At 39.7% G+C, this 25945-nt stretch overlaps 1 protein-coding gene across 1 annotated transcript; it reads left to right on the top strand.

The window, feature by feature from the left end:
* Positions 1-390: 390 nt before the first annotated feature.
* Positions 391-22720, top strand: LOC121518839 (RING finger protein 145-like). Its single transcript, XM_041801499.1, has 12 exons — positions 391-548; positions 9561-9812; positions 11295-11403; positions 12882-12973; positions 13708-13943; positions 14119-14294; positions 17451-17591; positions 17677-17859; positions 18040-18187; positions 18294-18416; positions 18530-18763; positions 18898-22720. The coding sequence occupies exons 2-12, from the start codon at positions 9629-9631 to the stop codon at positions 19528-19530; spliced, it is 2259 nt and encodes a 752-aa protein (XP_041657433.1). The 5' UTR covers positions 391-548; positions 9561-9628; the 3' UTR covers positions 19531-22720.
* The last annotated feature ends 3225 nt before the right edge of the window (positions 22721-25945 follow it).

The following is a 25945-nucleotide window of genomic DNA, read 5'->3' as shown; positions in this document are numbered from 1 at the left end:
ATGTGATTCATACAGTCTGTATTGTGAGCAATGTTGACGCTGACACATCCGTCTGTGATTAAGAGCGTCACCATGTAGCGCTTTATCTTGTCTTTAACATACCTAGCAACACTTCCACCCTCCTGTTCTATTAACCTGGTCAAAGGGTTTACAGGCTCAAATATTTGCTGTATATCCAGGCCTTATTGGGAGCATTATTCGTTGTTTATTTTTATTTTTATTTTATTATTATTATTATTATTATTTTTTTTTTTGCTGTTGTTGTTATTAACATACCATTAAATTACCCTGGTCTAAATTACAACCCAAGAGCATAAGCCAAAATATCTAATGGCACACACCATATTGCGCATGCCCAGTACATCTTTCTTGGTACTTCAGGGTAATGGCTGCTAGGTGAGATGAACGGATCGGCCGCATCCTTTGAGTGCGACGTGCTTCCATCGCGAGGACCGTTAACTCGGGCGGTGCCGAGTTAAAATGGTCGATATCCGACCTGAAACGCACCCAGAAACTGTTGTACATACTGCGAACCTCGTTCTTGCACCGTAAGTTCTCTTTTTTTCTTGGCTGGTCGCCATAGCTAGCCCAGGATACCTAACAGTGTGATAGCTAGCTAGGCTAATGATACAGTTGGACTTCAGTAGAAAGTGGGAACGGGTTGTGCTAGTCTGACGATGGTTCACGCTAACTCTGAGTGTGAATGCTGCTTTGTAAGGAGGGGCTCTGACTCGAGCTAACGCGTTAATGTGATTTTATTCTCAGTTGTGTTGTAGTAAGATTGGTTGTTGACAGTAGCTAACTGACAGCGATGCTAGCTGACTACGTTAGCATGAATTGTTGGCTCCGTGCCTGGTCCGTGCTTGATGCAGCTCTTCATCACTATATAGCACGTACACTGCTACGGCTACACCACCAACTCATCACATTTACGCTTTTGAAAACCAAACTGAGAAAGTTGGCCTTTGCTCTTTATCAGTTTCTCTCTTAAAACCAGTCAAATTAGCAAAGTGTAGCAGTCTTTTGCGACGTAGCTGGGAGATTTTTTTTCTTCCGTCGAGACGGAGGGGTTACTAGAGTTCATGGCGTACCACAATCAATGCAGCACTCACTCATCCGTAATGCTCGGAGGCTCGGTGCTTTATCTGAGCAAGTAACGGTGTAAATAAACCCAAACAGGTGAAATACAACCACCTCATGCCATGTAGCTATCTGTTAATGGATTACCATAGTTAAAAATACAGTGGTAGACGGACGCGTTATATAAGCTGGATTCTGTGAGTGATGTCTCTCTGGCCAGCCGTAGTCTCGGTGAATTCAGTTATGTAAGACACCAGGGTCCTGTCCTCTTCTGCAACAATGTTAAGAAACAGCAACTCTTTAATCGGTTAAATTTGAAATGACAGTTAAAATGAAGTTCGAGACTTGAGCCTCCACGTGCCACATCGTAAGCACGATCAAACTTAATCGATAACCCATTAGACACTTTTATACCGACTAGACTGTTGCACTTGTTGAAAACGACCTGAAAAAAACTAGATTTTTCTCAGATGTCTTTAAAGCTGCCGTTAGTGACCGTTACAGTTTATTTATCACTTTAAAAATCTTACATTGGGGTGCCGTTATTATACCTTTGTTTCTATCTAGGGATGCATAATATTATCAGCATGGTAACAGTATCAGCAGATCTTAGCTGATAAGGTTAATAGGGGGGTAAATCTGTCCTTCTTAAGACCATTCAATTCAAAACCCAATTCAGATACACTACAATTCGGTTCGATTTGATTTGGTTCGGTCTAATTTGATCTGCTACAAACTCATTATGGACTTAAAATAACCAACAAAAATTTTAAATGAGGAAAACAAGATCATTTCACATTTGACCTTATTTATAAAAGACTAAATCCCAGGCCTCCTGTTCGAACATTATGAAATCTTTAAGAAAGTTTTAATCACATATATGCCCAGGTGTCTCACTTTGATAGTTAGTTGGAAGAGTAATATTGAAAATTGTGTTTACTGGTGCATACATTTTGGCCTTTTGGCCTTCTGTACTTGTAACTTTGTTGGCATTATAAATCCTGATAACAGTAAAAACTAAATATTAAATTTGAACAAGAAACACAAATTAATTATTTGTATTGACCAAGGGCTGGGAACCACAGCTCTCTACACACTGTTCTTGAGCTAATCTGAAGGCCACATGATGTTTGGAGGTCTGTAGCAATTGACTGCAGAAATTTGGTGACCTCTGCACACTATGCTCCTCAGCATCTGCTGACCCCGCTCCGTCATTTTACGTGGCCTACCACTTTGTGGCTGAGTTGCTGTCATTCCCAATCGCTTTCACTTTGTTATAATGCCACTGACAGTTGACTGCGGAATATTTAGGAGCGAGGATATTTCATGACTGGACTTGTTGCACAGGTGGCATCCTATCACAGTACCACGCTGGAATTCACTGAGCTCCTGCGAGCGACCCATTCTTTCACAAATGTTTTGAAACAGTCTGCATGCCTAGGTGCTTGATTTTATACACCTGTGGTCATGGAAGTGATTGGAACACCTGATTTCAATTATTTGGATGGGTGAGTGAATACTTTTGGTAATGTAGTGTATGTCAGCAGTATCACTCATACACCGGCCTTGAATATTGGCAGAATTTACAACCTTAACATCAGGTACAGCTGGGTACCTTGCTGCCACACATTCAAGGATGCCACCGTGAGCCTGGAACATTTTGACTGAATCCCCCAACATAAACAGCTATCAAGCCAGTGTATTTTCCCACTTCTCCTGTAGGAGAAGTAGGAAAGTGCTGCTTGGCTCAGCCTCTTGTTGTACAGGAGATGGCGTTCTTAACAACAAAAAAAGGTGGTTCATATATATATATTAGTGCTGTCAAACGATTAAAATTTGTAATCAGATTAATCACAGGGTTGCTGTGGATTAATTTCGATTAATCATGATTAAATATCATTCTGCTTAATCAATATAAATCGCATTTCATTTTGCATAAGCAAACAGACTCAAAAAAGAAGGGAATATATATGCCAGGGCTATTCAATTACAAATTCGCGTTAATGTTGTGTTTTAAGCTGGAAGTGCTTTGGTGAAAAGAAAACTCCTTCCTGCAGAATGTGCATAATACTTTATGTCAGTCAGCTGTTCCGTCTTGTTTTTTTTTTACTCAAATTTCCCAACGAGAGGGCCAACCTGCTGTTTAGCGTTTTCCATATCGAGTTGGTTGGTCACTACTGGATCAACGGCCCATTTGCGCATGCACGATGGCATGCTCGATGGTAACCCTACTTGGACAAACTGCCTGAAATGCGACCCATTACTGATTGCATTAGTTAGCTTAGACATTGTAGTTTTGTGGCCAAATCCAGGTCTGCTGGACTCTGACAGTGTAGCTTGATAACCATGGCTTGATCCCGTGTTGTTGTTAGCATCTTTGCTAACATTAGCAAAGATGTGCTTTGCCTGAAGGTGGTACTTGAAACTTGTTGTGCTTCAGTGTAAACAACAGTTCACTGCAGAATGTGCCCACAAGTTTGATTTTATCTCAACTTTCATTTACCAGCTTTTTAAAAAGAAAATTGCCACTAAGCAGACCTGGGTCCGTCTCCTCACTCGTCACTGCTGGCTGTGTCTGACCCACCTCTCACCTCTTCACCCCAGGCACGTAAACGCGCTTGAGGACTAAGGGAGGAAGTTGAAGTCAAACTGTACTGTAAACTGTATCTGTACTTTTATTGTGTTATTGTTTTAGTTGATGGCAGAAATTTAACATACTTTTTTTTTTTAAAGCACTCATATGTTCTGTAGAGCTGGCCAAGTTTTGACACTTTTGTATGATCAAAGTCTAGATTGTATTTAGACTGATGGAGTTGGCTATGAAAATCATGGTTGGGTCAGTGAAGCAGTTGTTTAAAGCATCCGGGCTTTCATATGTTGTTCTGCACTGTATACTCTTACCTTACTTTTGGACCTGTAAGAACTTTGTGGTATTTATGTGGATGCAGATCTTAGCAGTTTCATCTCGATTCAGACTAGATTTCCCAGGACTGTGTTTCATGTGTCCTTAAATGAACAGCAGAGAGAAATATGTCTTTGGCAGGTGTAAGTAAATGAGGGGAGGAACCCAAACAAACTCAGTTGTATCTGGCTGTAGTACGTGTACCTTTTGACTGACCCATCTTGCAAAAGCACACAAAAACTCAGAGAAAGCAGCAAAACATCACTTAGTGAAATTGCTGTATGTTTCAGAAACAGCTTGAACTCACACACTTTAACTTCCTTGGTCAGCTTGGGTCTGCTACAGGAGATGTGAATCTTTCATTATCTCACAATTCAGTCTGATTCTATTTCTGATTCGGGTTTACATCTTCAATTCAAACAGATTGCTGATTCACAATGTGTTCCAATTTGTTTCAAAGAAGTGCTTATTTCAGGATCTGCTCCAATCTGGTGTGTACTTAAGAGCTGAAAATTATTATTTGAGATTAAAGAGGCATAATAAAGCATGCTCAGGGTAATGGATTTGTTTCAACTTGTCACAAAGTTGCAGGCTGTTTGTATTGAAGTGTTCACGTTAGCTTCTCTCAGGCCCCGTCCACACGGAGATGAAAACAATATATATTGCTGTTTTGTTTTGGAAAAGTTTTCTATAAAGACGGAATCGTTTTAGGAAATATCTGCGTAAACACGGAACCACTGCAAACAACTGAAAACAATGTGGTGAATATCCCAAGTCTGTAAGTGGCGCTGTAATTCTGCCCCGGAAATGCACGAAAAGAGAGGAGGAGAAGACGTTTTAGCCTTAAGAGAGCTACGCTATGTGTGACGTAATCGTTTCAAGAAAGATGCGGATAGCTGTCCATACAGAGACGAAATGGTAGTCGTTTATGGATTCATGCACTCTGGGACTGGTTTTCAAAAAGTATCGTTTACAGTCACTAGAAACGCCGTTTCCATGTGAATGAAATGCCGATATGACAAAAACTTTTGCGTATACACCTGAATTTGTTTCTGTGTGGACAGGGCCTTACAGACAGACAGAAAGCAGAGGTGATAAAAGACAATGTCTGCTGGTCATAAAGTCCCGATGAGGGAACTTTTTCACTCTCACCTCCATAAATAAACGTTGCATGCTGTCTGCTTTATGCTCGTAAATGACCCGGCGTGGGCTGGATCAAGTGATCCTGTTATTAATTACCATTATAAATGAATCAAAAACAATGATCTGAGGTCATTTTGTAGGCTATATAATTGTAAAGTTATCGCACTGGGATAACAGAGATCTTATTATCAAAGGCAGGTGCACGCTGATCGTCTCTTAATTGATTATTTTACTTAGTACAACGTGATGAGCCTAAAAAAATGTATTAATGATTCCAAAGGCTTGTTATGTTAATTTCAGGATCATTTAGAGAACCAAGTAAGCGCAGTGAGGAACCTTTATGGATTAAACTGGTCCCCAATGAGGTGATGTTTTTTTTTCTTTCTTTACCTGAATGACCAATAGTTTGGTTGGTACCTGGGTGCGATTTTGGTCGACCAAGTTTTTCTTTGGTTGACTATAGGCCTAAACATTAGCAGTGCTAGCACCACCAGCTTTTAACCTTTTTGCAGGTTAACGTCCTCCTTCCTGTACTAAATTTCATCTCTCAATGATTTGGTTATATGTGAGTATAACCTGTCACAGGCTCTGGAAAACTTCATCCCTCTTTTCTAGATCAAAATAGTACTTAACTTCATACAATACACTATCAGTGTTTAAGCAGTTAGCAGTTGTTGATAACAGATTGAAGAACATTGTTGCAGCAAGGCAGTAGTCAGTAAGAACAACTACAGTGGCGCTTAGTGGTGGGCGTCTGCGTTTACAGTTTAGACAGAGCGTTCGACTGAGATTGTAGACCTGTACTGATAAAAAATGTTCATAATTAGTCTAACCAATATGGTTAACATGGTCACCATCAAACCATGACAGATGATATGTTGATATGTGAACTTTAATGTCTGTGCTGCTCAGCAGTTGCTGGCTGTTCTGCTTATTTTAACCCCCAGATGGTGGTGCATAATGTGAACTTGGGCTTCTGACTCATTCTTGAAGAAGGATACATTACTTTTATCAAGCATACTGTGCATGCAAGTCTGGCCATTCTTCCTCTTACCCAGAGGGTTGTAGAATCCACTTGGTTGTAACACTTTTCTCCAGTGAAAACAGGATGGTCCAAGTGTCTCATGGCTTCATTGACAGTGCAGCTTTTATGTCAGTATATCAGACACTTCCATAAACATTACTGATGCTAAAAGCTTGCACTGCTAATACTAGAAGTGTGGCTTACAAAGCATTATCCCATGCTGCATCTGTGTACGAGGGAGGGTGGAGACCACGAATGGAGGAAATACAAGCTTATGGTTAATGTGCTCAAACTGTCTGCTGTTGAAAATGCACTTAAGATGAAATGACGTATATTTGAAAGTATCGATTTAGGGTATTTTTAATCAGTTCAGGATCTTAGAAATATTTCCAGTTCTGATGTGAATGAAGTTTTGTCACAGCTCTTCTACTAGCTACAGGAAGATGAATGTTACCCTCTTACTATACATTCATATCTTGTAGTTTTTCCACATTAGTTTTCACCATTATGCCACCTTTGGAATAAACTTTTGAAGGTTGTTAAATAGGGGTGGGAATCACAGGGTACCTCATGATACGAAACGATACGCGATACATGGTCCACGATACCGATATTATCACGACACAGCGATACTGCGACAATCGATATATTGCAAGAAAATTGTGTAACAATACGTCACAGAATATGTCTAACTAGAGAATACAAAATAGTTATAAAATGGTCAAGTGCAGGATTTCTCAGTTTATTCACAACAATTTAGTATCAATTTCACAGAATTTGACACAGACTGAGCTAAATACTGAATATGAAGTGCATAAAGTCTATACATATGTGTGTAGTATAAATATGTATAACTTATGTAATTTTAAGTTAATATTGAATTTAACAATGTAGAATTAAGCTATTTAAAAATATATAGTCCTGCATCATCTTGCATTTTACCTATATTTGTTCAATCTGAAGATGAGGATTTTCCCCATTTGTTGCACTGAATTAAAATGCTACCGTGATTTTTTTTTAAGAAAAAGGGAATACATTATTATACAGTGAATGTACTCCAATCCTTTATATTTCATATTTTATCAGTTTTTTATGTCATCACATCATGTGTTTGTGGAGGGAGACTATGGAGACGAGCTGATCGTCACGTCCAGCTTTAAGGACCGATGGACTTTGTTTTGCGAAGGGCATGATGTGACAGGCCAGTGTTTCTTTCTTGTGTTACCAAAGCCGTCATTCTTAACGACACTACACGGGACAGGTCCTTACAAATAAAATGACTGTGATTATGGTTGCACGAGTAGAGACCAGCGATAGCTTCAGCGGGCTTGTTTGTTGACGTTAACTGTTAGCTGTAGCGCTAACGCGATGATGCCTAACTCGTAGATTTGTCGTGTTGTCTGAGTATTTTACTCTGGCGTGGCATATCTTGCGAATGACTGTCTAACTCCTGTCTAAGTTTGTGCTGTCTTTAATGTTTTGGAAGCCAAAATAAGTCCACACATCCACTATGAATGCAGCAGAAGTTGCTCTGCTGGGTAGGTACAAGCAACCGGCTCACGCAGACCGGAAGTCTCGCGTGATCTCCTTGTCTCAAGAGAGAAGAGGCAAGAGTCAACTGCCAGCTGTCGATGCCTGCCGCCAACTAGCGGTCAGGGGGTGAAATTACAACACAAACTACTGCACCAGCAAAGTGAAGAATTAGCTAATTAATTAAATATCGATACTGCATTTTAAAATATCGACACAGTATCACGCCAGGAAGTATCGCGATATTTCAGTGTATCGATTTTTTGTCCCACCCTTATTGTTAAAATTCTTATACCTTTGATTCTAGGGATGCAAAGATGCATTGGTTTTATACTGTGGGGTAAGTGGTGATTCAAACACCTGAGGGAGGATCAGCAGTGTTCAGTTTCTTTACTCACTGCCACATTAACTATTTTAAAGTGTCAGGAGCAATAGCAGGGCACTTTTCACGTAAATATAGATCATGAAGAGACATCAGCTTTACTTTCAGTCTGTTTCTTATTTTTTAATCAAATAAAATGTGAAAAATACATATGTACATCAATTATCACAATCTCAAAGGCCCTGCTCATGAGCAGGGCCAAAGCAGGCCAGTCCCACCTCCAAATGTGCCAAGCTGACGTCGAAGCGCTTTGCTGGGCCCGATTTGCTGGGGGGATTTACCCCTTCTGCTGCTGATACCCCTCCATGATAAATTTTCACCCCATGAGGAGATGGGGGAAATACGTTTTATCCATGCCTCTACTCCAGCTGTCCATAACTCTGTTACAGTGGTGTCAGCATTCACTGTATGACTTAAACATTTATGACACAAGACCAAAACTCCAGATTTTTGTGCATGCTACGGTCCGATAGTTGCACAGGGCTTCTCACACTGACGGGTGAGATCGGGAAGGACCAGGCACAGATCCAGGAATACACCTTTTTCTCCACCTACTAATAACAAAAGTTTGACCCCTTCTTATTGAAAAATGAATTCTAGGCTTTGAAAATATAAAATGCTGTAGATGTTCGAAACATTTAGCCTATGACGGAGTCTGTCTTTAATTTATTAACTTGCGCTCCAGTAAAATGTGATTGTGTTCATTTTCTGCTCTTTAGAGACCCACAAATCAATAATGAGGAGACTGTTCTTTAACCTTTATGCAGGAAAATCCTCTCCGTTTGATGCTAAGCGTGAATTATTGTTTGTTTACTAATCGTGGAGATTGGGAGAGAGAGAATGTGAAAAGAGCAGCTTGCAGCGCTGTCAGTCAACAGTTTGATTTTTGCTTTAAAACGATGTAAAGTCATTCAGATCAGACGGTGTAGAGAGACTGAGGAGGACTCAAAACGCTGCATCATCAGCTCTACATGCGCCCTCAAACGGCTAGCTCGGTTATGGTGGAAAAGCAAATCCTCTGCTCCGCTGGGCTGCTGTGCAGAGTCAAGCCAAGCCCCGCCATGTAATGGAAAGCCTCACAAGTGTTTTGTGTCTTTTGAAACACCACTGGAAGATTCATGTGTCTTAGCAATGCAGCCAACAAAGTGAACTCCAGTGTTTTGTCTGTTTACCCAATGTGGTTTTTAACTCGCTGTTTAACCACCACACCTAAAATCATTAGCTCTGCAGTTTTGCTTTTATGAACTTGCTGCCAAGTTTAGATAACTTGCAGTGTTTTTTCATTTATTCTGCAAAACATCACTGTTTGGAAGCTTTAGCCTCTGCTATCCAAAAGCTTATCAACCTTGACCCACAATTCCTGTCACAATGGTGACAGAGTTATATATTTCCTCATTTATTGCTGTCCTTTTATAACTGCTGCGGGAAAGTTTACACTACAAACTATAACTCATGAAATATCCGTCCTCATTTTGTGTATTGTCTCTCTTTCTCTGCAGTGCACCGACTGTTTACATCCCATCTTAGTGGTCAGTTCTGCCTGCTGATCAGAGGCTAAGCTGAGGCCATGGCAGTGAAGGACCGTGTAGAGGCGGTGCTCAATGTGGGTCTTCGTGTTCCCAGCATTATGTTGCTGGATGTCCTGTACCGCTGGGACGTCAGCTCCTTCTTCCAGAAGATCCAGCGCTCCAGCCTCTCTAACAACCCCCTGTTTCAGTACAAATACCTGGCTCTCTACCTGCACTATGTTGGTCAGTATTGGTATCACATACACACTAAACATACATAGACACACTGTTACTGCTTATGTCCCTAAAAATGCAGCCCCTATGTATGAATGAATTTTGTTGGATTGTTGTGAAACAGATTATATTAATGCTGTGCCCAGTTTACACCACACATCACTGGACACTTTGATAATGAAGCAGTGGTTGTTGGCATTCATTTTTCATGGAAATTTTATCTAGAAAAATATGGACAAGAAAATAACATTGTGTGCACTCATGCAACCCACCTTGAAAAATTAAGGGCATTTCATTAGTTTTGTGTATTTCTGAATAGGGCTTTAGTAAGATTTGCATTGCTTTCTTCCGTTTTGCCCCTCCATCTTTGTTGTACCTCAGCACACACTGTGCAGACAGGGAGCCATGAGGCTGTGCTTTGCAGTGATATCAGGAGAGTCAGGAGGGGTTGTGTGGCACCAGGACAAGTGCTGCCTCAACAAAACTGTTTCACTTGACAGTAAACTATATATGGATACAGCCATAATCCAGCTGTATTGCTTTGGTTCAAGTGGTGGCATTTTTGCAGTGAGAGTAAATTTTACCAGTAAAACAAGTTTGCAGTATTTTGGTGGCTCTGTCAAACACAACCAGAAAACAGGATAAAACAAACATACAGCCTCTCTGAGAGTGCTGTAACTTCGTGTTTGAAGAAAGAAAAGTGATGATCTCAAATGTAGATTTAAAACCCTCTTCCTTATTGTTGCTGGATTAACAGTTAGGTTACCAGTTTTGGTTTAGTCATTTCTAGTAAATGTTTTCAAGAGAATGTCTTTACATGAGTTTTGCTGAACTTTATCTGCTGCTCCTCACATGTGATTCAAGCAATGCCACACCTTGTAAACAGGATACAAAAGGTAGGTATGCTACTTTGAAGATTGACTGCCATCGTGGATCATGCCACACCAGTCAGACTGCCACAGATCCAATCATTAAGACAAATACTTGTGAAATATAATCTGGTGGTAATTTCAGGTATCTTAATGATGTTGACATGAAATGGCTAACTGAAAGCAGAGTAGATTTTCTTTCTCTCTGTGTGTTTGTCTGTGGTTGTGGTGTCAGATTTGGCTGCAGTTGGTTAATGAGCCAATGGGCTTGGTATGTGCTGATGGGTGCTGTGGGTGGGCAGACAGAATAAATGAGAGGCCCTAAAACCAAACTAACTGTTGCTATGCACTGACTTTTTTTTAAACTTTGTTTTTAGGTAGAAGCCTATTTCTCGATAAGCCTAACGGCTGATTGTCAAAAATAGCTCCATGCTGTTACATAAGAAACATCTGCCACATACACACGCACGTTAAGCAGATCGCTTATGTGACTGAAAACAGTTTGTGGTCAACAAACAGGAAATAATGAAGATGCTTTCATAATGCACATGGTTTCTCTTGTCTCTACTATAGTGATTGATGAGTTCTGTCTTTTGTGTGTGAATCTGTGAATATTTTGTAGGTTACATTCTGAGCTTGGTGCTCCTGACTCTGCCTCGCCAACACCTGGTTAAACTCTACCTGTACGTTCTTACGGCTCTGCTGCTATTTGCTGGTCACCAAGTGTCAAGGTACGAACACTGGACATTTCCTTGAAAATATCAAACTCTTAATCTGACTTTAGGCCTTGAATGAGAGTGAAGTTAAACATTTGGAGCACTCACCACTGACTGACTGCAGTATAGGTCAAAAGCTCAACCTCCTCTTTGTTAACAGATGGGACATGACATGAGTAAAACTAAAAATATATATTGTACCTCAAATATATATTTTTTTTAATTCTCAAAAATTGTTTTTCATAAAAGGTAGCTCTTATAATGCTGATGTATGTCATATATATGATATCATTTTTTAGGGGTTTAGCTTTAATTTGTTATGATTTTAGAAAGGGGTTATAACACAGTTGTAAAACCTTTTTATGCTTTACTTGCAGTGTTGTGTGCACTGGATTATCAGAAGATGATCTGAGCCAAACAATGAGAGGAAATGTAATGAAAACTAACAGTACAGTCGAAGAACTTTTTGTAGCTGTGTAGGGATTAGTGCCGTAGTCTGGTACCAATGTGGCATTGGTGCCAAGACATCTGATTTGTACTGATTTGAATCAAAAAACAGATTTCGGTGCCACATTTTGGTACCACTCCAAATTAAAGTCACAAAATACCTTGAACTTAACGTGGTTCATTTTAGTCTACATTTGTTTTAGTGCAGCAGAGCATGGACAAGTTTTATACAGTTTTCTACTGCAAAGTAATTATCTCTGCTCTACTCACATGTGTCTTTACTTCAAGAAGCCAAAAGTGTTTATTGTTCTTATCCCATGCCTAATTGGCATCTTTTAAAGACACTTGGCTGAATTATTTAGGCCTACAATACTGAGGCAGCTTTTATTCATGTGCCTTCTTCAGTGTTTTAGTTGATTGAAGTGAGCATGCTAGAGCATAACGCTTATTATGGTGCAAAAATAGTATTTATGGTGCTGATTATTTTGATTTTGTTTCAGAGATGTCCCTCTTTTTGATTTTCTGGATGGATTAATATTGGTTTATATTGATAGCAAAAAAGGGGGGAGAGGTCATCAACAAGTGATGACCTTTTTAATGAAGGAGAGCGTGGTACGCTGTATTAGAGAGCTTGTCTCAGCAGAATATATATATATATATATATATATATATATATATATATATATATATATATATATATATATATATATATATATATATACACAATAAGACAATGTAGGAACTTTGAGCACTACCTCTAGTTTGTTTCTGGAATTTGTTGGGCTTCGAAGGCTATAAAATATTTTAAACAGGATGAAAACGGACAAACGCTCTGATCAGCCTTCTCTGTGAATCAGATTGATGAATGACAAACAAAAAATTGTCTGACTTTTACCTAGGTGAAAGTGTAGTCCATTTCCTTCTTAGTAATTGCTGATGTTTCTTTCTCTGTCCCATCAACACACCTCTCTGTCTTGCAGCTGATTGTAACTTGATGCACGTGTGTTCATGACTTTCAGAGCAGCATTTTGACCTCTCTTTTTCAGGGATTATGTCCGTAGCGAGCTGGAGTCTGGCCATGAAGGACCTGTCTACCTGGAACCCCTCTCCATGAATAGATTCACCACTGCACTCATAGGTTTGAATCACACATATGTGCATGGGTTAACACTTATAGAACACATGACAGGAAATGATTATGTCGTGCAGTTTGAGTCTTATTGACAACAAGAATCCATCCTCTGTAAGAAAAGCACAGCTCTCCCGTCAAAGCTCTAGCATGTCTGTGAGTCAAGCTTCCTGTGAACAGGTGGTGTAAAAAGATCAGCATTATACAACAGTTTAAGAGAATATAGGTTTAAAATTGTCAGAAACCCAAATGTATCACGTAGATGTCAAACAATTTGGCCCCTCTCTGATCAAACCTTTATTTCTGATCACCATCTGCTGCCCGTGACATTTCCTATACCTTAAAATGTACAGCATGTTCTCTGGTCCATAGGATCTGGTTTCATTTCACAGAAAAGTGATATGGAGTCTACTTTGCTATAAACAGACTACACTGTGTACTAAAACTACAGAGTTAAAGCCTGAGAAAAAAAAAAAATATGAATGCATTGATAAAGGTATACTGCTAGAAACGTTGTTGTTGATTATTCTCTGTGCTTTTGTAGTGGACACATCTGTTTATACAGCTTTCAGTATTTTCATTTCATGTTAAGTTTAAGCTATTAGCTTGACCAAAGCCAAAGTTCCAGTAAAGCTTTACTTAAAGTCATATTTTGAATGTTATGCATATTCATGTGTGCATGGGTGACTTTTACCTTGGGCCCTGTTTATTTTTCCACCTCATCTTCTCTCATCATCTTTCAGGTCAGCTGGTGGTGTGTACGCTATGTTCCTGTGTGATGCAGACCAAAAGGATCTGGCTATTTTCTGCTCACCTCCTCCCTCTGGTGGCCAGACTGTGTCTGGTCCCACTGGAGACCATCGTCTTCATCAATAAGTTCTCCATGATCTTCACTGGCCTGGAGGTCATTTACTTCCTGGCTTCGAACTTGTTGGTGCCATACAACCTGGCCAAGACTGCCTACAGGGAGCTGGCTCAGGTAATGAAAAAAGAAAGGAAGAAAAACTGGCTGCATGTTGTAGGAACTTCTCCAATTTTATACATGAATTTTAATAATATTAGACTTAAGAAAAGTCTGTAAATAAATCTTTCCTTTTCACAATAACCTTCATCTCCTCTCTCCTCTGTCTCCCTGTGACTCTTCCGGTCCCCAGGTGGTGGAAGTGTACGGGCTGCTCGCTCTGGGTATGTCTCTGTGGAACCAGCTGGTCCTCCCTGTTCTCTTCATGTGTTTTTGGTTGCTGCTGTTTGCTCTGCAGATCTACTCTTACTTCAGCACCAGAGACCAGCCTACCTCACGGGAGAGGCTCCTTTTCCTCTTTCTGACCAGGTAAGACCATAACACTGTTGAGACTATGTTGCTGATATGGGACAGTATCAGTGTGAATTTTGGCAGCTATTTTTAATTCTAGTCTTAGTTCTAGTCTTAAAATGAAATGCATTTTAGTTTTAGTCACATTTTAGTCATTTCTATCCTTTTTAGTTTTAGTCGACAAGAACTCAAGACATTTAAGTCTAGTTTTAGTCCATAAAAAGTCCTCACATTTTAGTCTTTACTTTTAGTCCAAGCATTTATTTTCTTGCCAAGTCTGGTACCAAGTCATGGCAGTGTGTTCTATGCACTCTGCCAGACCTTGGGGCCCTGCTGAGAGGCAGAATAGCTACGGATGCATTGTTTTTTGACAGATTTACCCACAGTGGAGAAATATCACAGATTTTGAATATCCGATGAAAACTACATAACATTTTAGTCTAGTTTTAGTCATCCTGACGAAAACTAAACTTAGTTTTTGTCAGTTTTAGTCATCACAGATCTAATTTTGTTAATCTTAGTCTAGTTTTTGTCATGGAAAAAAAGACTGTCGACAAACATTTTTAGTCATAGTTTTAGTCAACGACATTAACACTGGACAGTATTTAGAGCCTCTATGAAATGCTTCTGTTTATTCATCACTTCATGTATTGTAAATGACTGAGTTCTGTACAAAACAAGTGTGAATGTCACACACTAAATTTACCTTAATCAAAAAAAAGCTTTTAACTATTGTAGGCAGGATGATTAAATGTTTTGAATCTTTTATCAAAATCAATATTATAATATAAGATGAAATTCAAAAACACACTTTAAGAAATCAGGAAAAACATTTATGGGAAAACACATCAAAGAGTAACTAAACCCTCAAACCACTTATTTCTTTCAGATGAAAAGGTATGAAAATGTAAATTCATTAGTACTGTTGATCACTTCCGGACCAAATCTTGACATTATAACACTCAGTTTAGCACATAGCAACTGCCCTCTATAGGTTGAAATAGTCTACTGTAATTGAGTTTTTTTGCCAACTGCTGAGGTCAGCCCTAGAGAGGCCTTTCAGACTGGCAGGGACCCGTCCCAGTTCCAGTTCCTGAACCTAATTTTGACCGGGGAAAAATTGGTGCTGAACCTGAAAAGTTGATTCTCAGCTGGAAACAAAAAGTTCTTTCTTGGGAACGGTGACATCATTAGTGGGCGTATCACATTCAAGGTTGTGAAGAAGAGTAGAAAATAGACAAAAAGTGGTCTGCTGGGGAGGCTAAATGTTAAGTTGTGATCTGGGCATCAACAGAATTCCTGGACAGTAGTACAAGAAGGGGCGAGTTATAAGCCGAATTTGCGGAAGAGATAGTGAAGGCTGGATTCACCTAAACACCAGACCAAATAATCAATTAACTCAAGAAACTGAAAAAGGGAAAGCTTTTCATGCTAGGAAAGATGTTTTCACTCTGATGACCTGCTTCAGTATGAGTATGTGATAGGGGGAAAGGGCTACTTGTTGTGTGAATGCTTGTATACAATGGCTGCTAGTGGAGTGATTAGCTCAGGTTTAGCCACAGCTGCACTTTTGTCAAAACTGGACATTTCTTGATAAAAACAAGTGCAGAAAGCAACACTGTAAGCTTCCATCACAGAAAAGCTGTTTTTACTCTTCCCCCATCCTGCTTTGGCATGAGTATGCAATAGTTAAGGGGGGAGGGGTTACTTGTTGTGTGAGTGCTTGTATAGAAGGCTTGATAGTGGAGTGATTGGCTCAAAATTAGCTACAGCGGCACTTTGGTCAGAAATGGACAGCATTCCTTTATTAATACAAGCGCAGAGAGCAACACTGACAGCTTTCCGCAACAGTAAACAATGTTGTCGCTCTTCTGCTGACCTGCTTTGGCATGAAAAGTGGAAAGTGTTAGTTTTTGTGAGTGATTGTATACAAGGCCTGCTAGTGGAGTGATTAGCTGGGACTTGGCCACAGCGGCAGTTTTGTCTGAACTAGACTGTATGCCTTTATCAAAACAAGCGCAGAGAGCAACACTTAAAGCTTTCTTGGACAGAAAATATGTTTTCAATCTACTCCCGGTCGGTTTCAGTATGGGTGTCCAATCATTACAGTCGGCTTGTCTGGTATATCCAGGGTCTGCTGAAGAGTTACCTGTTTGTTTGGTTTTCACTGTTGGAACGCAGATGTGATAAAAGACAAGCAGGAGGGGAGGGGGGATGATGTTACACAGGGAAAGAGAGGGGAAAATGGAGCTATATAAATTTAAGTCACCAGTAACAATAAATTCCATATCAGTAAGGACAGTACCAGGTTTTGTAACATGGCTTTAATATAAAACATTATGTAAAATTTAGTCACTTTCAGTTTTATGTTTATTTATTGTCCCCATGCTCCATTTAGATTTTGATTTATTTGGGTAATATTTTGATAAAGCAGTGTTACTTATTTTATTAGATGCATGTAAAATATATCCATGCAATGTATATGAGTCAATCTGGCGTGTCAGCTTAGCTGTTTCCTGCTAACAGGGCTTTATGTTTTAAACTTTTGGGATCCGTCAGTTCTCCCTCCCTACAGACATTAGGGGCATTACACACCCCAACAAAAATCCCTCTGCCAGAACACACAATTCAGTCAGGCATTTCAACAGGCATCCCAGATGAATGCGGCCAGCCATATACTAGGTTTTAACCTAGTCTTGTTTTATTTTTACTGGCTGATCTGATGGCAAGTGACATATGTGGTACCATGTGTTGTCACCACAGAGCTAAATCGTTCCTGCCCACTTTTTCTCTGACTCGGAGCAATTGCAGTCAAAATTTGCAGCTCCACCAAAAACAGATGTTGATCTAACACCCTTGGATTGTGGGTAATTGAATACCGTTGTCTGAGATTGCGAATAAACCATTGGGTTGATCCAATGTGATGATTTGAAAAACATGATTCTTCTGCTGCTACTTAAAACTCTCTTTGTTTATCTAATTAAAGAATAGGGGTAAACCAAAAATGCTATTTTCTTATAAATAAGGTAGCTCACAAACAGGAATGTAGTTGATACTGTAAGAAGACATGCATAACACAGCTTTTTGCTGTAGTTACAGTGGAATAAGTTTGAAAAGTTTGTTCCTATGTTTATCTCTTTCTTCTCTCCTCTTCTTCCTCCTTATTTTCTTCAGTATTGCAGAATGTTGCAGTACACCGTACTCCCTGCTGGGTCTGGTTTTTACCGTCTCTTTTATTGCTCTGGGAGTTCTCACACTCTGCAAGTTCTACCTGCAGGGTTACAGAGCCTTTATGAATGACAACACCATGCACAGGTCAGTGTGTATCTCTGTTTGTGTTTGTTTTAGGTGTCAGTTGTTTTTTGGTCAAATTTATTATGTTTGTTTCCTGTCTTTGCAGGGGCATGACAGAGGGCATCACACTGCTGATCCTGGCTGTTCAGACCGGTCTTATCGAGCTACAGGTCATCCACCGAGCCTTCCTCCTCTCCATCATCCTCTTCATTGTTGTTGCTTCTATTCTGCAGTCAATGTTGGAGATAGCTGACCCCATAGTCCTGGCCCTGGGGGCATCCAGAGACAAGTATGAATCTTCTTTTATCTTTTATTTATTAGTTGTGTTTTTATTTTTCTTAGCAATTAAAGTTTCCTCTCTTATACAGTACAGTGTAATAGCAAGTACAAATTTGTTCAAAGTTAAGAAAACTTTTGCAGACATAGTAGTTACTGATGACTTCTTTTTTCTTCTCTTTGTGTCCTTCAGGAGTTTGTGGAAGCACTTCAGAGCTGTGTCTTTGTGTCTGTTCCTGCTCATCTTTCCAGCCTACATGGCCTACATGATCTGTCAGTTCTTCCACATGGACTTCTGGCTCCTCATCATCATCTCCTCCTCTATCCTCACTTCACTGCAGGTAACACACGGGCTGATATCTGCTCACACATACACAAAGTGTCCTTCAGTGTTTTGAGAGGGAAAAGGGAGTTAGATGCCAACAGTGTCTTCCCAAACATCTGCAGGTTCTTGGCACTCTGTTGATCTATGTCCTCTTTATGGTGGAGGAGTTTCGTAAGGCTCCTGTGGAGAACATGGATGAAGTTATCTACTGTGTCAACGGGACCTACAGGCTGCTGGAGTTTCTGGTGTGTTTCACACATGCAGTTTAAGTATCATAATGGCAAACAAAAGAGTATCATCACTGACACACAGGATGACAGTATCTCTACTTAACTGCTGCTGTTTTCCCTCCTTTCAGGTTGCAGTGTGTGTTGTGTGCTATGGTGTGTCAGAGACAGTATTTGGGGAGTGGAGTGTGATGGGCAGCACTATAATCCTGGTCCATTCGTACTATAATGTGTGGCTCAGAGCCCAGCTGGGCTGGCAGAGTTTCCTGCTCAGGAGAGATGCTGTAAACAAGATCAAAAGCCTCCCCACGGCAAGCAACACACAGCTGGAGCAATACAACGACATCTGTGCTATCTGCTACCAGGTACGAGCTCAGTCTTTGGGTTTATATGAACAGACATGGCCAAGAAGAATTCTTAGGCTGAAAGTCACACTTATGGGAAAATTGTGAAATGAAAATAACAACATGGCCCGTGTGTGTGCTTTTATTCTTTCCAGGACATGAACAGTGCTGTGATCACTCCCTGCAGTCATTTCTTCCACGCTGGCTGCTTGAAGAAATGGCTATATGTCCAGGAGACATGCCCCCTCTGTCACTCACAACTCAAGAGCCAATCACCAGCCTCCAATGGCCCTAATCAAGACACCCCTGCAACCAATCAGAGCCCTGCAGGACAGGAAGAAACCATTAATAAGCAGAATGATGGCGCCTCTACAGATGATAGGAAGGAGGAGGAGACAGGGATGAAGGAGGGCGATATTGGACCTGCTACATCCAAAGGAGAAGAAACCCCCTCCTCTCCCCCCTCTTGTGCCACCTCTGCTCCCCAGCCCCTGCTGAACACTCCAACAACATCATCTTCCTCTACTTCTCCTCTCCCTCCAGATGTGATTGAATCACACATAGAGGACCCCTCTCTGTCTTCCTCTGACACCTTGGACATTCACCCCTCCATCTGCCACCATGTGTCGTCACGTCATGACATGACCCCTGCTGAACCTGAGCCTGCCTCTCAGCCATACCCAGACTTCCCACTGGACAGGGAGGAGTCATCTACTGGTCCATCATCACAGCCTGAACAGCCTTGTTCACCTTCTGAGGAGCAGTCTCCTGCTCCATGCAGCCTCTGAGCCCCATCATTATGTACTAGGACGTACATGCATGCACATAAAAACACAATCTGAACACTATGTCTGCCAAATTCTGCCTGCACTCGACAGGTGGCGCAGTCAGCTATCCCATTAAGTCAACAAGAATCATCCATAACCAGATGAAGATAAAAATCCAAAGGCATCCAAGCCGAGGAATTCATCAGTCAGCTTTAAAATGTTTCCATACTGAGTTTAAATTTAATACCAGCAATGATGTCAAAAGGGTGGGTGGCACTTTTTCTGATGTTGTTTTTTTTTCTCTTTTCGGTTGGGATTCAAACTGATACAAAAATGGGAAGATGGGAATGTCATCTCAAAGTTAATCGGTACTTTTTTCATGGTGTCCTCAATATGTGAAATTCTGTATGAAACTAAAGTGTCACTTCACTTTTTTCCACATCTCCTAGATTCAGAAAGAGATGTCAGACCAATAGCAGCATCTCTGAGTTCATCTTATGTTCTTTTCCTTCCAGTCCTGTACGTCTTATTTGGCTTTTATTTGTGCATCACTCGTTTTGATGAACATTTCAGTGTTTGGGTTTTCTCTGTATGTGAGGTGTTAAGAGTCAGAGCTTGCGGCTGTATTTCAAACAGTGACAAAGTCTTAACATTTCCCAAAGTCTGCACATTTCTCAACTGGTTATGATAAAGACTTTCACTTTTGGGTGACAGTAGTTAGGTGTACATGAAAAGACTGAATGTTTCCTGAGGCCATCACATGACCTGAAGCCTGGTGCTAAACAGAAGAATTTTGGTGTGGTCTAGTTAAATGTGAACAATGGTGTAACTTCATTTCATGTGTCAAAGCTTTCTCTGATATATACTCCAATATTTGCATCAAACTTGTTTGGCTGGTCCCAGCAAAAAAAGGAAAAAAAAAAAAACAGTTACTCATCGTCGCCAAATTTTTGTATTACTGTTAAAGAGATGTTATTTTTCACATCATTTTTGCATTACTGCTTGTTGATCAGCAAGTAGAAGTGGACTTCATGAGAGAGAGGAGGGAGATAATGGGAAATAGAGGCCACAGTTTGTGTTTGAACTTGAGAATGTGGAGAGTAACGTAATCCCCAGGGTCGGCATCGAGCACTAACTTTGTTGTTAGCTTTACTTCATTCACATTCGTTTCCTTTTTACAGATTTTAAAGCTTTGTCCTTTATCCACTCATGACCTCACTCCATCCAGATATATCAACCAATCAAATCAAAAAATCCCCTGATTTCAAGGACCATCACTCTCCTCCTGCTGCTCTCTTATTTCATGAGATGTTTCTATTGAAAACTGAGCAATTTTATTTTCACACATACACACACTCAGCCAGCTCCTGGAAAAGAGGGAAAGTTGTGTTGATTGAATTGAAAGACTAATGTTTCGTGAATGCCTGAGAGTCCTGATGCACGCTTATATGTAGAGCTTGCACGCTGCCACTGTTACCATAGCATTCATGTATGTCCCCTCTGTGCTCCCACCTTCCTAATGATTTTTTCTTGTCTTTTTTTTTGGTTGCATTTGCACTAAAGTCATTTCTACTAGCAACGCTCCAAAGCTGTTCTGAGGCTGTCAGCAACCAAATACCCTCTGCCGTGTTTGTGTACATGAAAACAGCCCAATCTGTTTGTGTGTAATGTATATAAATGTTGCTCTGTATGGCATCTATATTAAACCAGAGGAGTGTTGTTATATAGTTAACTTCAGGGCAGGATTTCTCCAAAGCCTCCCAGCAGTTTAACGTTCTTTGTTACTTTACATGTTTGTGAACAAAGACAGACTTTAGACTGAGAAGCTTTAGGGAATGAAGCCTTATGATCTTTGAGACCAGCCAGTGTTACGGCTTCTCCTGTCTGTATGACGCGTCCTCAAGCTGGTGTGATCACTCCAGTGCCCTCTACTGTTAGGAGTGGGATCAGCATGGCGCAGACGGCACAGGAGAGGCATGAGTTAACCCTTAAACAGTATTATTACTACCACTACTACTAAAGGTCTTATTACTATGAATGAATTTCTTTTTTTCATTGGGAAGTGTTGGCTACAGGGCTGAGAATGAATACATAATTAATGTAGGATCAAACCTGACCAATGCTGTGTTTTTTTTTTTTTTCTTTTTTAAGAGAAATGAAATGTAGAGTTTGATGTATTTTGCACATGTTCCTGTCAAAATATGAACATACAGACTTTTCTGTACTGTTGAATAACATTATATTATTAGCCCCATTCCTCATAGATTTTGATTTACATCAGAGCACTTGACATGGTCAGAAACATTTCAACTGTTGCATAAACAACTTTGTTTTCATTGTGTGAACATCATTGGAAACTAAATGGGTATGTGCATCACAGTAATAGACTGTTAGAGAAGCCTGCCAGCTGTTGATTCCAGATGTAGTTGTTCTGTTAGTGACCCATGTAGGGAAAACTGCATTTTTCAAGGAAAGTTAAGCATCAAATATTTTAAGGCAAACCAACCTCTAAATTTAAAACATAAATATCCGCTTTTGTGACAAAGAAACAGCATTTTTGCATCCCAGCTCCTCCTGCCATGTGTGTTGACATTTGAAATAACCCCTGACATCTAATTAGTATAAACTACTTTGGATAGACTTGCTAATTAAAATTACTATGAAATCAGTCCATGTCCTCCCAGTGTCATGATGTCAGTGAATTTATCTAACTGTAAAAGGTTATGCTTGTAATTAATTTTAGTCAACTGACCAGGAGTAATACTTCTCAAATGGCATCTATAACCCACGAGTTCAATATCAGAGCAGTATAAATGTTTAGGGAATCTATCGCTGGGACAGAGCACTCTGACCATGTGTGTCTTTTCTGGATTCTTCTTTAAAGAAAGAATGCAGCACATCCATCCCATCCTGTTTCCTCTGATGTTTTTCATCACGTTTAGGGATTCTATGACTCTGACTCCCCACAGATCTAGTTTTTTTTTGTTTTGTTTTTGTTTTTTTTTTAAATTTGTCTCTTAAGTTTATTCCCAAACATAATTAGGACACGATTTGTAAACCTGACTCTGAATGCCAGTTGTATTCTGTTAAAATGCTCCATGGTTGGTTTTGGACTTTCTATGAATGGCATTGCCTTGGTTCTTTTACAAAAATTGAATGTCAGTAATAAAATGAACCATTCACACCAAACTCTGCCTTTATAGAATTTATGTACTATTTATTTAATTCTAATTAATTTTATATTTGTAAGTATATGCTTTTTTAACAGTGTTAAAAGAAGTATTCAGTTGTGTTGTGTGGGGTTTATGCAGGTGTATGGTGCATACAGTCATAGACAAAAGTATTGGCACCCCTGGAATTTTTCCAGAAAATACACCATTTCTCCCAGAAAGTGTTGCAATTACAGATGTTTTTGCTATACATGTGTTTATTGCCTTTATGTGCATTGGAACAACACAAAAAATCAGAAGGAAAAAAGACAAAATTGACATAATTTTACACAAAACTCAAAAAATGGGCTGAACCAAGTTATTGGCACCCTTTTAAAACTGGGTAAATCAAGCGTGTGATGCTCATTTAAACTCACCTGTGGCAGTAACAGGTGCTGGCAATATTAAAACCACACCTGAAGCCAGTTAGAATGTGTAATAGTTGACTGAACCTTTGTGTTGTGTGCCTGTGTGTGTCACACCAAGCATGAAGAAGAGACAGAAGAGCCAAGAATTGTCTGAGGATTTAGGAAGCACAATTGTGGAAAAATATGAACAATCTCAAGGTTACAAGACCATCTCCATCTCTTGAAATTCCTTTGTCCACTGTGTGTACTATAATCAAGAAGTTTATAACCCATGGAACTATGGCTAATCTCCCTGGATGTGGACGGAAGAGAAAAATTGACAAAAGAATGCAACGCAGGATAGTTGGAATGGTGGATAAACATCCTCAGTCAACTTCAACAAAAATTCAGGCCATCCTGCAGACACAGGGTGCAAAAGTGTCAGCTCGGACCATACCTCGTCATCTGAATGAGATGAAGTGCTATGGCAGGAGACCGAGGAGAACCCCACTGCTGACAAACAGTTATAAAAAGCCAGACTGGAGTTTGCAAAAATGTACCTGAGTAAGCCTCAATCCTTCTGGGAGAACATTTTGTGGACAGATGAGACAAAGGTAGAGCTTTTTGGAAAAGCATGTCATTCCACTGTTTACAGAAAACAGAACAAGGCCTACAAAAAAAAGAACACAGTACCTACAGTCAAACATGGTGGAGGTTTAAAGATGTTTTGGGGTTATTTTGTTGCCTCTGGCACTGGGTGTCTTGACTGTGTGCAAGGAATCATGAAATCTGGAGACTATCAAAAAATTTTGGGCCGCAATGTATGGCCTAGTGTCAGAAAGCTGGGTCTGCATCAGAGGTCATGGGTGTTCCAGCAGGACAACGACCCAAAACAAACCTCAAAAACACCAAGAAATGGTGGGAGACAAAGCGCTTGAGAGTCCTGAAGTGGTCAGCCATGAGTCCAGATCTAAATCCCATTGAACACCTATGGAGAGATCTCAAAACTGCTGTTGCAAGAAGCACCCTACAAATCTGAGAGACCTGGAGCAGTTTGCAAAAGAAGAGTGGTCCAAAATTCCAGTTGAGAGGTGTAAGAAGCTTGTTGATGGTTATAGCAAGCCATTGGTTTCAGCTATTTTTTTTTTCCAAGGGTGTGCAACCAAATATTAAGTAAAGGGTGCCCAGCCCATTTTTTGAGTTTTGTGTAAAATTATGTCAATTTTGTCTTTTTTCCTTCTGATTTTTTGTGTTGTTCCAATGCACATAAAGGCAATAAACACATGTATAGCAAAAACATCTGTAATTGCAACACTTTCTGGGAGAAATGGTGTATTTTCTGGGAAAATTCCAGGGGTGCCAATACTTTCGTCCATGACTGTATTCCCTTTTTTCATTCTCCACAGACTTTGATGGCAAATGCATTAAAAAGTAAAAACAGTTGGCTACTCAACTCAACTTGGCTTTATTTAACCATTTTTCAATACATAAAATCATGCAGTCAGCCCACTTCCTAAAGAGTATTTTGACAGGAAAACAGGATAGAAGTAGAAAAAAGCTAAGAAAATATGCTTGTTATCAAAAACTATTTGAGAAATAAAAGAAATAACATCAGTTAGGCAAAAAAAGGGAATTTTATAAGAAAACAAACCTTTACTGATCCTAATTGATTGGGGGATTTCTTTTTTTTGTACAACTTACAGTAGAGGGCAAGAGTAATTAGCAAAATATAACAAAGTAAAAAGTGAAGAAAATGTGTCCTTACATTGAAGGCCGCCCATAAGAGGGGATAAAGGGGAGAGCTTAGGGGGCCCTGCCAAATGGTGACCTATGGAGTTCAGCCAAAATTATAATCCATCGTAAAGTTAAACTGTGATAATATTTTATTTTTAACCTGAATGATAGTCACTATTATAAGAGCAACAAAAATGAATTTCATACATAAATGCTGTTGTTCAATATTGCCTTTTGAAGATAAAAACCCCTTTTCTTAAAACAGAGTTGCCTTTTTTGGTAATGATAACAGTGTGATTGGACACATTGAAGAAAACCATTAGGAATGAAATGCCAGATATCAGGATGCTAGAAAATAAAGAAGTAACTGTGACAGCTTTAGTAAAATTAAACAAATAAATAAGTAAATAAAAAGTTGATGAAATTATAGCAAAATGGTGCAAAAATATAAGTTGCAAAAAGGGTAAAACAAACAAACAAAAAACAACAACCAAATTGAAAAAAACCTAAATTGGACTCCTTTCTTTAAAATGTTATGTTTTTCCATATTCGTGACCAAAATGGAAAAAACAACAAGAAAAATGGCTAGTTTTAATTTTTCCATTTCTGCCAATAACAGAACAACGAGAGTTTCTGCAATTTTAAGTCTGGTTCAACCAGGAAATGGATCTGTCAGAAATTACACTGACCCAGCTGCATGCTGGGGGCGTTTCTGGTCAGAATTGACTCGATATGACTTCATGGTTCTGAAAATAGTGGAGAGAAAATGTGAATGCATGTTTAGAGTGGTGCATTTCCAGTCTACCAGTGACTTTTTTGATGTGCTTATCTACTTGTCTGTTACCTACAGATAATGATAGATTCATCACGTACAAATTAACTCACTGACCACTTCATTAGACACATCTACGCCATGTAATGCACACCAATAACATCTCTACCACAAATTCTATTTCGATATATCTGACTTTGTAAATGTTGTTGACACCATCAGGGATGATTCGTTCTTTACTGAGAATAGTGAATGTTCCCTTTGTTGAAAGAGGTTTTCCTAATTTTTTGACCCTCTGATGTATGTGAGTGAGGTTGGAAAAATATCACAAACTCAGTATTTTTTATTCCTTCATATCGGTATCAACCCCCCAA

The sequence above is a fragment of the Cheilinus undulatus genome, linkage group 12, assembly GCF_018320785.1.
Source record: "Cheilinus undulatus linkage group 12, ASM1832078v1, whole genome shotgun sequence".
Taxonomy (NCBI): Eukaryota; Metazoa; Chordata; class Actinopteri; order Labriformes; family Labridae; genus Cheilinus; species Cheilinus undulatus.
Note: the sequence above shows the minus strand (reverse complement) of the source record. Positions and strands in the feature narration are given on the sequence as shown.

Excerpts from the sequence above, each read along its gene's own strand:
- LOC121518839 (XM_041801499.1), top strand. The coding sequence starts at position 9,629 with ATGGCAGTGAAGGACCGTGTAGAGGCGGTGCTCAATGTGGGTCTTCGT. Across the intron at positions 12,974-13,707 it reads ATTCACCACTGCACTCATAG|GTCAGCTGGTGGTGTGTACG; the intron begins GTTTGAATCACA and ends ATCATCTTTCAG. Across the intron at positions 18,764-18,897 it reads TCTGTGCTATCTGCTACCAG|GACATGAACAGTGCTGTGAT; the intron begins GTACGAGCTCAG and ends TATTCTTTCCAG.